The sequence below is a fragment of the Sesamum indicum genome, linkage group LG8 (genome assembly GCF_000512975.1).
Source record: "Sesamum indicum cultivar Zhongzhi No. 13 linkage group LG8, S_indicum_v1.0, whole genome shotgun sequence".
NCBI lineage: Eukaryota > Viridiplantae > Streptophyta > Magnoliopsida > Lamiales > Pedaliaceae > Sesamum > Sesamum indicum.
Genome location: NC_026152.1, coordinates 9,073,654 through 9,086,199, shown reverse-complemented (window position 1 = coordinate 9,086,199; position 12,546 = coordinate 9,073,654). Strand labels below are relative to the sequence as shown.

General features: G+C 48.6%; 1 protein-coding gene across 1 annotated transcript; it reads left to right on the top strand.

Annotated features, from left to right (window-relative positions):
• LOC105168047 (pollen-specific leucine-rich repeat extensin-like protein 1) lies at window positions 10,883-12,546 on the top strand. Its single transcript, XM_011087960.2, has 3 exons — window positions 10,883-11,117; window positions 11,228-11,309; window positions 11,581-12,546. The coding sequence occupies exons 1-3, from the start codon at window positions 11,103-11,105 to the stop codon at window positions 12,330-12,332; spliced, it is 849 nt and encodes a 282-aa protein (XP_011086262.1). The 5' UTR covers window positions 10,883-11,102; the 3' UTR covers window positions 12,333-12,546.

Below are 12,546 nucleotides of genomic sequence, written 5' to 3'. Positions count from 1 at the left end.
GCCCCCCCTCGGCCCCCAGCTCGAGGCAATGAATGGAGTGCGCGCGCCCGCGCCAGCCCCAGCTCGAGGCACTGCCTCGAGCTGGAGGTGCGCGCGCCCACGGCTGCGCCAGCCCCAGCTTGTGAGCTGGGCTCGGGGTGACCCCCTGGTGCACCCTACGACCGAGGTGCACCCACTCCCATGTGTTAACTCAATTCAAAAAAATATTTACTCTCGCACAAAATATTCTACCAGAAAGTTCATATTCCGTCCGAGAGTGGGGGGCTGTATGATATACATTAGTAAAAAAATATATAAAATTATAAGGGCAAAAGAGTAATTGGATATATAGGAGGCACACCATAAGTACATAAAACCTATCACACCATATAATTTCCAACACCCCTATAAATACCAAAATACTAATTTTTTAATCCAAGACTACTATTCATTGACAAGACCCCTCCTTCTTGATTATTACACATTTTGCGGAAATAATATTTCACCTGGTGTAAAAGTCCGTCGTGGTAAAATCCCGATTTATTCCTTAGCAAAAAAACCTCAACCACATCTAATGAGTACTCAAATATCATACCTGCAAAAGGACCAAAATACCCCTCATTAAGGGCATTACAGTCATTTCGTGATCAGGATCCGCGAATATTGTAACAGGCGGGTCGCGTGTGACCCGACCCGGATCGCGTACACCGACCGGAAACTCGGACAATCCTCACCGTTCGATCAGAACGCACACCAACGAGATAAGGCCACGTGGCCCAGTACTTACCGTACAACTGGGTATTATAAATAGACCCCGGCACGCCATAAATGAGGTAACTGATACGCATTAATTGAGACCGAACTCCTAGATCGAACCAATTTCATTCGACCAAACTAACTTGAGCGTCGGAGGGTCATTGTCGGGGACGTGCCCGACGAGCTCACGGTTCGTGTTTTCATTCTCAGGGAACCCGAAATCTGGTCTTGGACGAATAGGCGCTTCGAGTAGAGATCGCATCACGAGATCGCATATTTCGACCCGGATCAGTTGGCGCCGTCTGTGGGAACATCTGAGAATTCCTTAGCATAATGGAAGGTTCGTCGAGGAGAAACGCCGGGGAAGAAGAAACTCCAAGGAAAGGGGCGGGAGCAACCATCCAACTAACCCCTGATGAGTTACAGAAAATGATAGAGGAAGCTAGCCGGAAAGCAATCGTGGAATATGAAAGAAGAACTGCGACCCCCCTGGTCAAGGAAACAGCGAGGAGGCAACTGTTCGAGAATGTGGAACCGCTTCGAGAGTCAAGAATACAGGGCGGACAGGAGCATCGCAGTAAACGACCAGCGTCATCCGACGCTGGCTCCAGCAGTCATAGTCGTGCGAAGAGAAGGGAACCGGTAATCTCGAGAGCGGAGGTAGAAAGTGTGGGAAAGCAGATAGAGAACCTTAACAGACAGATAGATGAACTCAAAAAACGAGGAGAAATAGTTGTGCACAACAAAAATTCACCCTTTAGCAACGACATCCTGGTCCAAGTGGTGGAACCCGGCTTCCGAGTACCCGATTTGCCAAGATATGATGGAACTAAGGGCCCCTACGAACATGTAGCGGCCTTCGATATGGTTATGAACTTATACGGGCAGCCAGGCCCAATCATGGCCAAGTTGTTTGCGACCACATTAACTGGAAAGGTACAAGAATGGTTCACGAACTTACCGAGGGGAAGCATTGATTCACATGAGCAAATGATCCAGAAATTCTCCTTCCACTTTGCAAGCCAAAGGAAGCAAAAGAGATCTGCCACCCATTTATTCACCATACGGCAGAGAGAGGACGAGACATTGAAGAGTTTCGTAGGGAGATTCAATAACGAAATGATAGAGATACAAGATCTGCGTATAGATATGATGGTCAGTATTTTGATTCATGGTTTGAAAAAAGGCCCGTTCGCATCCGCGCTTGCACGCGACCCGCCTGGAGATGCCGAGCAGCTCATGGCTCTAGCCCAGAAATATATAGACGAAGAGGAGATGAATGCGATGAAGGACTATGAGCGGAAGGAGCGCGAGCAGATGTACAGGAAGCCGAACGAGGCAAGAGAGGTCGGGGGAAGTAGACAGAAGCAAGAAAAGCAAAGGGAGACCAAATACATTCCCAAATATCACAACTACACCCTACTGCCAATGTCGCGGGAAAAGGCGTTGATGATGGTCGAGAATGCAGATGTTCTTAAATGGCCAAGGCACACTAGATATACACCCTCCAAGAAATTTTCCAACAAATACTGCAGGTTTCACCGGGAGAGAGGGCACAACACGGAAGAGTGCTTCCAATTGAAAGACGAAATCGAAAGGTTAATGAGGCAGGGGTACTTTAGAGACCGAGTCCCCCACAATTGTAGAACAGGCAGGGAGGAGCCAAGGAGAAGCAGATCGAGGAGCAGAGACAGGAACCCGGGGCCATCGAAGTCGATACACGCCCAAACCACCCCAAACAACGCGCCAACTAAAGGAGTAATTTACACGATTGCAGGGGGATCTAGCTCGAATAGCTCGAACAGGGATAGGAAGAGATGCGCCAGAACTTCGAACTCAAGCAGAGGAAAAGAGTTCGTGCTGAAAGTGGAAGAAGAGGAGGCCATTTCCTTTGAAGTAACGTCCTTGGGAATGATTGAGTTGCCAGTATCCATAGGGGACGAGCCCAGGCGGAGGACAACAATGGTAAAATTTTTGGTAGTGGATACCCCATTTGCGTACAATGTGATATTGGGCAGGCCAGGACTGAACTCATTCAGGGCAGTCATCTCCACTTACCACATGAAGGTGAAGTTCCCAACGGATCGCGGGGTAGGAGAGGTAGCGTGCGACCGGAAAGAGGCGCGGAAATGCTACAATCTATCACTGAAGGGAGAACCCGAGGCGAAGAAGAGAAGAGTGAAAGAAGACGCTGAACCTCGGCCCTACGAGCCGGAGCACCTAAAGCCCAGTGAGGAGTACAAAGTCGTCCAACTCACTCCTGATGAGCCGGACAGAACCACCAGGATAGGAGCGAGCCTGAAGGAGAGAGAGGTGGCTATGATTGAATTCCTGAAAGAGAACATGGACGTGTTCGCGTGGGGTCCATCTGATTTCACAGGAATCGACCCTGGAGTGATCGTGCATAGGTTAAATACAGACCCAGCGATGCGACCTGTGCGACAAAAGAAGAGGTCTTTCGGGAGCGACAAAAATGAAATCATCCGAAAAGAAGTGGACAAGCTGCTCAATGCCGGGTATGTAGAGGAGATTCAGTACACCGATTGGCTATCTAACGTGGTGCTTGTCCCCAAATCCGCAGGGAAATGGCGAATGTGTGTGGACTTCACGGATCTGAACAAGGCGTGTCCCAAGGATCCCTACCCATTGCCCCGGATCGATGTCATGGTGGATTCCACCGCAGGTTACGAGATGTTCTCAATGATGGACGCGTACCAGGGGTATCACCAGATCCACATGGCGGAAGAAGACAAGGACAAGACTTCGTTCATCACGGAAAAAGGAATCTTTTGTTACAATATGATGCCGTTTGGTTTAAAGAACGCAGGAGCTACATACCAGCGCCTGGTTAACAAGATGTTCGGAGACCTGCTCGGAAAGACGATGGAGGTGTACGTGGATGACATGCTCGTAAAAAGCAAGAGGTCGCAGGATCACCTCACCGATCTCGCCCAGGCGTTCGCTATCATGAGATCATACGGGATGAAACTCAACCCAGACAAATGCACGTTTGGAGTAGGTGGAGGAAAATTTTTAGGATATATGGTTAGCGAACGGGGAATCGAAGCTAACCCGGAGAAAATTCGAGCCATCATGGATCTGCGCTCTCCAGCCACGATCAAAGACGTCCAGAAGTTGACAGGGAAAATCACCTCTCTCGGAAGGTTTATCTCGCGGTCAGCTGACAAAAGTCTCCCTTTTTTCAGGATTCTGAGAAAACCCAAGAACTTCGAATGGAACGAGGAGTGTGAGAAGGCCTTGCACGAGCTGAAGAAGTACCTGACGACCCCTCCCTTGTTAGCGAACCCGAAGGAACACGAAGAACTGTTCCTCTACCTGGGCGTATCGGAACATGCAGTCAGCTCGGTGTTGGTAAGAGAAGAAGGAGGTCAACAGAACCCCATCTACTACGTAAGCAAAATGCTCCAAGGGGCCGAATTGAGATATACGGAGATGGAGAAGTTGGCACTCGCGCTCGTGGTCACCGCTCGAAAGCTACGACCATACTTCCAATCGCACAAGGTGATCGTGCTAACGAACTACCCCCTGAAGCACATAATGTCGCGACCCGAAGCGTCAGGACGATTGATCAAGTGGACGGTAGAGTTGGGGCAGCATGACATAGAATATCGACCTAGGACGGCCCAAAAAGCACAAGTACTAGCAGATTTTGTGACAGAGCTAGCAGGTGAACCCGATCTACCCAGAATGGTCGAGGAGCAAACCTCCAAATGGATGCTACACGTAGATGGAGCCTCGAACGCCAACAGTGGAGGGGCCGGAGTATGGATACAGGGGCCGAAGGGAGTCGAGATCGAAGCAGCCTTTCGTCTGGCCTTCCCCGTGACCAACAACGAAGCCGAGTATGAGGCGCTCGTACTGGGACTAGAGCTCGCCTTCCAGGCGGGCGCCCAAGATTTGGAGGTGTTCACGGACTCTCAGTTAATCGCTCTGCAGATCGAAGGGGCGTATGAGACGAGAGAGAAGACCATGACAGCTTACAAGGAAATCGCTCAGCAATGGATGAGAAAATTTGACAGATGTTCGGTTTTGCAGGTCCCAAGAGCAGAAAATGACAAGGCTGATGCCTTATCCAAGTTTGGGGCGGCCATGGATGGGAGTGGAGATCGAAAGATCACGGCTCTGGTTCGAGCACGACCAAGTATCGCAGGCGGAAGGGAGGTGCAGACGGTCGCAGAACCTGAATCATGGAAGGACGAAATCGCCAAATATCTTAAAGATGGCACCCTGCCTCTTGACCCCATTGCCGCTAAGAGAGTCAAATTCAGAGCCACCCGATTCACTATGTTGGCAGGACAGCTCTATAAGCGAACGGTAGATGGACCTCTCCTGAAGTGTTTGGATGAGGAGAGAGCTCTATATGTTATGCGGGAAATTCATGAAGGGAGCTGTGGAAACCACTCTGGAGCAAGGTCGTTGGCTCAGAAGATAATACGTCAGGGATTCTATTAGCCCACGATGGCAAAGGACGCCAAAGAGCTAGTGAAGAAGTGTGAAAGTTGTCAGAAATACGCATCCCTTATACACCAACCCGCGACCCCGGTAGAGCCGATCAAAATAGCCTGCCCATTCGACCAATGGGGGATCGACATCGTCGGACCTTTTCCCCCTGCACCAGCCCAGAAAAAATTCATCATCGTGGCGGTAGAATATTTCACCAAATGGGTCGAAGCGGAAGCGGTCGCTAAAATATCTGAGAATGAAGTCATCAACTTCATTTGGAAAAATATCATCTGCAGGTTTGGTCTGCCTCGCATACTAATTTCCGACAATGGGATGCAATTTCAGGGGAAGAAGATCACGGGATGGTGCAAGGAGCTCAAGATCGCACAGCACTTCACGACAGTTGTGAACTCGCAAGCCAACGGTCAAACGGAGGTGACCAACCGAACAATCCTCCAGCATTTGAAAACACGGCTAGACAGTAAAGGATCATGGGCTGAGGAACTACCCGGGGTCTTATGGGCTTACAGGACAACACCTCGCACTGCAACAGGAGAGACCCCGTTCTGCTTAGTATATGGGACGGAGGCTATCATTCCAGCAGAGATCGGGGAGGAATCCCAGAGAGTGGCAATGTATGACCCCGAGGCTAACCAACAGGAACGAAGCTTTGACCTCACCATGATCGAAGAAAAGAGAGATGGGGCGTACGCAAGGATTCTGCACCACAAAGGGTTAATGATGAGAAGCCAAGGCCGAAGAGTTCGACCGAGAGAGCTCCAGGTGGGGGACCTCGTGCTTAAAAAAGTCGAAGTCTCAAAACATGTAGGTAAACTAGAACCCCCATGGGAAGGACCGTTCAAGGTGGTGGAAATCAAAAAGAAAGGGACGTATAAGTTGCAAGACATGCAGGGGCGAAGTCTACCACGGCCATGGAACATCCAGAACTTGAAAAGGTTCTATGCGTAGCCTCGAGAGATCGCAGAAAGGGAGATCGAACAGGAGCCTGCGAAAGGCCATCAACAAGGAGATCGAACAGGAGCCTGCGAAAGGCCATAAACAAGGAGATCGAACAGGAGCCTGCGAAAGGCCATAAACAAGGAGATCGAACAGGAGCCTGGAAAAGGCCGAATAGCAGATTAAAGGTTAGGGGGGCGGTGCCCCGAATCACCAGATTGAACAATGCTATTGTGTAAACATTTGTACCCACTGTAAACTCGTGTTAATTCGATTTATAAAATTATGCGCACCTTTGTTATGCTCTTTCATGCACATTTGGTTTATAAACTCATTTCGTTGCTCATCTTTTTTCTAATCGCAACATGCCAATCTGCCAAGACCAAACGCGAACTGAGAAAGACGCGTCCAAAAATGCGAACTGAAAAAGATGCATTCAAAACCAAACGCGAACTGAGAAAGACGCGTCCAAAAATGCGAACTGAAAAAGACGCATTCAAAACCAAACGCGAACTGAGAAAGAAGCGTCCAAAAATGAGAACTGAAAAAGACGCATTACAAAACCAAACGCGAACTGAGAAAGACGCGTCCAAAAATGTGAACTGAAAAAGACGCATTCCAAAACCAAACGCGAACTGAGAAAAACGCGTCCAAAAACGCGAACTGAGAAAGACGCGTGCCAAGATACAAAACTGGAAAGGGTGTATTCAAATACCATCTCGGAAAACTAACTCCCAGTACGCAAAGGCAAAATGTGGCATGCGAAGACATAAGCCAGTTATGAAGAACATCAGATAGAAAGAGTAAATTGCATTAACGAATGGGACATTTATAGTTTCGATATGACCCATGAATCCATTCCCCTAGAAAATGTACAAGTTAGCCGGTATGTATCGAGGGGAAGAAGGGGTCATACAAAAAGAGGAGGTCATACAAAAAAGACCAAAAATCCTATCAAAAAGAGTCTAAGCAGCTTCATCATCCTTGCCCTCCGCATCGGCTTCAGCTTCCATCTCCGCACGAAGGACCATGAATTCGTCATCCTTCAGTTCGGGGTCTGGGGGGTAAGGCTGGAGATCGCCATCGAGAGTGATATCCAGTCGGCCGCGATCAAATGACTCTTGGAACCCTCCGAGTTTCTCGATTTGATACTCGCAGGTCTTATAGCCTTTGGTGAACGAGTCAGTAGTTTTGAGCTCCAAGGCAGTCGTGAAAGTGTCCGTCTTCAAGAAATCACGAACAGCAGCCATACGGGAGTCAGCTAGAAGTTTCTGGTGCTCCACGAGAAGGATACGACCAGACTGGCCCTCTTCAAAACCCCTCATGTGGCCCTCTGCCAGTCCGGCCTCGCGACCAGCGTCGAACCCCTCCCTCCTGCCTTCGGCCAAAGCAACGTCCCTATCAGATATGGCGATCTCCCTCTCCTTCCTAGCAACATCGAGCTCGCCCGACAACCGCTTGATTTGCTCAGCGTAGGATAATAGTTCATCCGCGTGCTTCAGGGCCTGATTGTCCAGTTCGACCACTCGGGCCTGAAGCTCCTGCACCTTCTTGTCAGATTTGATGTAGTTCTTGCGGTAAGAGGTGCATTTCAGCGACAAGCTCCGGAGAAATGTTAGACCCTGCAAAACCGTTAACATATGAGTTCGGATAGATAAAGACAGCCGGGATAGAAATTTACCTGTAGCATAGCGTGGGCACCGAATTGCTCGACCCGAACCGGATTGGTCGTTACCAAAGAGCCCTGATCACGGAGTGATGTCAGCGAGTTGTACACGTCGAAGGGCTCTCCCTCAGCCTCAGCAAAAAGCACCGAACTCGTGGAGCCGTCCCACCTCGTGGGCTTCGTGGGGTGCGACTGAGAGCCCGCTGTAAACCCCCGGGCTTCCTCCCAGTGCAAAGCGAGCTGCTCCAACTTCAAAAATCTCTCCCGCTCGTCTTCTTGGCTGCACTTGTCTGCAGCTTCCCGAGCCATCCTGCTCAGACTCTTAGACCGGGGTGACGGAGATTTAGGGGGATCAGAAGGACCCGCCGACTCCTTCCCCTTCGAATCTTCCTCATGCCCGTGTTTCAACGAAGACCGTTTCCTCTTTTTCGTTTTCTCCCAGCCAGCCTTCCCCGGTTTATCGAACTCCAACCCCAGGTCTCCACTGATGGCATCCAAGTTCAACTCCAGGTCGCTGGAGTTATATCCGAGAAGAGGCAGAGAGGGGGTCCCTTCGCTATCGACAAGGATGGGCTGGCGGTTGGTAGGAACAGGCAACGCATGGGCTTGCGACGGAATGGGTGCTGGAGGAAGATCCTTAGGGGGAACAGGACCTTTCGCAGTTTGATCCTTAGCTGAGGTAGAAGCGACCTGTTTCCCCTTGGCCTTAGCCTTGTCTACTTTGTTCGCAACCGCTTGCATCCGTAGGGCGTTATGCGAACTCATGATGATGCTATCTGCACAGATGAACATTTACGTAAGCGTAATAAATCAAGACGGCGAGAACAGCGTGAGAAGAGAAAATCACCTAAGGACTCCTCAATGTGGAGGGACGCAGGAGAAAGCCCAGAAAGCTGTAAAACCTTCTCAGATAGAAGCTTCTTGGGGTCGTACTTATAGGACGTTAGACTCCTTATTTGGTCACCTTCTAACCCCCCCCACTAGTTTTCGGAAGAGGTTTATACTTAGTCCACTCGTTCTTGAAGGGCCAGACACCTCTAGGAGGTCGAATAAAAATATAGCGATCTAACCAGACCCCTACATTCGACTTCAGGGCGCTCAGGTACCCACATTCAGGCTTGGCAGAAGGTAGAAAAAACCCCTACTCCCAGACCGCTTGGAGGTGGTGAAAGAATACAAACTCCAAAAGTTGTCAAAACTGGGTTCGAGACCCAAAAATTGCATTATTACCACAAAAAGAATAATATGGGTGATAGAATTAGGGGAGAGTTGCATGGGACATAACCCCAACTTATTCAAGATCGAAGCCACAGGAGGGGCCAAGGGAAACCGGAGTCCGGCATCAAGGTGTTTGATGGAAAAAGCACTAAAACCCTCAGGGGGACGGTGCATACGATCGAAGGTGGCAGGGATGATGATGTCGTAGTCAGATGGGATGTGGTACTTCTCTCTGATCCTAAGAACCGAGGTCGTTACCTTACTAACCAAAGCCTCCCAAGGGTTTTTAGTGAGTCTATCCTGGAATCTAGCAAGAACCGATGGTCCAGCTTGTTTATCATGGAGTTTGGAAATAGGAAACTGCTTGTTCCTTTTCGGAGAAGTAGAGAAGGACCCATGAGCCGACCCATACACAGACTTAGAGGCAGACCCGGACTAGACTCAGGAATGCCAGCGGATCCAGAACCAGGATGCGACTTAGAGTTCGAGTTAGAGCTGGAAGACATCGTACCTTAGAACAGGATGGCTCTGGAAGCTGCAGATCGAATTCGAACTTCAGGCTGTAAAGATGGTCGCCGAAAGTCAGTAGGTGGGGGCAGGAGAAATGTTTTGAAAGCTGGGAGTATTTATAGGCAAAGCCCCTCGGGATACGCGCCACAGATCAGACTGATAGGACGGAGACACGTGTCTGCAGTGACGCTTCGACTTCCTCAAAAGCGCGAGCTCGCACTTTGAGAAAGTGAGGGAGTAATGATGAGTACCCAAATATCATACCTGCAAAAGGACCAAAATACCCCTCATTAAGGGCATTACAGTCATTTCGCGATCAGGATCCGCGAATATTGTAACAGGCGGGTCGCGTGTGACCCGACCTGGATCGCGTACACCGACCGGAAACCTGGACAATCCTCACCGTTCGATCAGAACGCACACCAACGAGATAAGGCCACGTGGCCCAGTACTTACCGTACAACTGGGTATTATAAATAGACCCCGGCACGCCATAAATGAGGTAACTGATACGCATTAATTGAGACCGAACTCCTAGATCGAACCAATTTCATTCGACCAAACTAACTTGAGCGTCGGAGGGTCATTGTCGGGGACGTGCCCGACGAGTTCACGGTTCGTGTTTTCATTCTCAGGGAACCCGAAATCTGGTCTTGGACGAATAGGCGCTTCGAGTAGAGATCGCATCACGAGATCGCATATTTCGACCCGGATCAACATCACATCTGTTTTCACAATTTTGTCCAATCATCGATCAACCACTTGGTTCAATTTCCCGAATAATCAAATTTATTAATCTTTTATTTGAATGTCTACTATGGTTTATCTCGAAATTAATATTATAATTTTATTAATTAAAAAATAATTAGAATGATGTAAACAAGCGAAAAAATGAGTTAAGTCGGGAATTTGTTAATATTTTTAACACATGAAGAATGAAATATATGTAAGATTTTTAATGGAAATCGGTGGCGCCGTGTTTGGATATTCAATGAGTAGTAAAGCATGCAAATCTTGAAACGCGTCTATGGGTGGCCATGTGGGGTGCATGCCCCATAGTTGTATTTGATCCTCACCAAACAAACCCCTCTCCTATTTAATTTATAAATAATTATCTCTTTAACATATATATATATATTTAAAAAACTAAAATGTTGGTAGTGTATGATTGAGGAATGAATGGGAGAGAGGAATGAGAATAGAAGGTGAGTTGTGTCTATCAATGCCAGCACATGCAAAGTGCAACACACAGAGTAAAGAGTCAGCAACACAGCCCCCCCGACCCCACTCCCACCCCAACCCACCTCTCTTTCTAGAGTGAGGGGCGGACAAAATTTTGATTGTATCGTCATGAATTAAATTGAACGTCGATTCCCAATACAACGAAGCCTACCTACGTTCTCACTTTACTTCCCACTCTCTTCTTCCATCCTAAGGAACCCCCACACAAGTTTCCTCTATCTCTCTCTCTAAAAGTACCTTTCTTTCTCTCAACTTGGTGAGTGAGAGCAGCATCCGGGTCAGGTATCACTGTTCAAGAACTGCATTAGTCATGGCGGTTGAGAAGGTATGAGTGCACGCTAATCTGTCAACGCTCATTGTCTATAGTTCTTGATCATCTGTAATTCAATTCTTTCGAGATTAACAGTACCTGTCTGCGCTTCAATCTATGATCAGGTTACACCAATGGTGCTCAGGGTTGATCTCCAGTGTCCTTGCTGCTACAAGAAGATCAAGAAAACTCTCTGCAAATTTCCCCGTGAGTCTCTCAATGCTCTTTTCCATTTCGTCCCGCACTTACTCACACTCACACTCAAACACATGTATGGTTTTGCACTGAAAATGTGTGTGTGTATAATCATTGTAATTTCTGCATCATATAGTTCTTATCTTGATGAGTTTGGGGATGACTGTTTTTGACCATAAACAGCATTTTCAGCGTGCCCACAACTTCAATTTTGTCATTTTCTTGCGAAAAGAAACTAAGTTATGGAGTGTTGTTTTTGGTGCAAAAATATTCGGGACAAGAGAAATCAGAGACCAGGTGTATGACGAGAAGAACAACACCGTCGCGATCACGGTGGTCTGCTGCAGCCCCGAGAAGATCCGTGACAAATTGTGCTGTAAGGGTGGCAAGGTCATCAAGAGCATTGAAATCATAGAGCTCCCCAAGCCCGAAAAGAAGAAGGACGCCGATAAGCCCGGAAAGCCTAAAGATCCCGAGAAACCCAAAGTGGTGGTGGTTGAGAAGCCCAAGGAACCTGAGAAGCCTAAGGTGGTGGTGGTTGAGAATCCCGAAAAGCCGCCCAAGGAGGCGGAGAAGCCCAAATCTAATGGGAAAGCCGATAAGCCCAAATCTAACGGGAAAGGTGACAAACCCAAGTCAGATGGAGAGAAGCCCGCAGAAGCTCCGAAGGCAGAAAAGCCCGCAGAGAAGCCCAAGGAAGCTCCAAAGCCCGAGCCGGCCGCAAATTCTGAACCGGCCGCGAAGGCGCCACCTCCAGCGGAGCCAGTGAAAGGGCCCGAACCGGTCCCAGTAAACGGAGTCCCATCGGTTTTCCCCTACTGCGGCCCAACCTTCGATGCTTATGCTGCCGGCCCATATTACCACGGGTACGGTTTCCCCCCGCCACCACAGCCATGTTACGAAAGTTACAACGGGTATGGACAGGGGTACGGGCACGGGTATGGATACGGCCACGGGTATGGCAGGGTTGGGTACGCGAGCAGATGTGATGGCTACTTCAGTGAAGAAAACCCACAAGGTTGCTCCATCATGTGATGGCCGTTTTTCTTGTACTGAAAAAGCTATAATAGAGAATTTAAGGGGGTAAAAATGCAAATAAATACTTTAGCGTCGGTGGGTAATGTTTGGATGGTTCAAGTTTTACAAATAATTTTCTTTTTCTCTGTAATCAAAGTTGTCTCTAATCATTGACGACTTTTATGTATACTTTTGAATGGTTGATTTTGGTTCTTTCTGCATTTTCTTGCTA

Coding starts and splice junctions, on each gene's coding strand:
- LOC105168047 (XM_011087960.2), top strand. Junction 11,310..11,580: donor AACTCTCTGCAAATTTCCCC/GTGAGTCTCTCA, acceptor TCGGGACAAGAG/AAATCAGAGACCAGGTGTAT.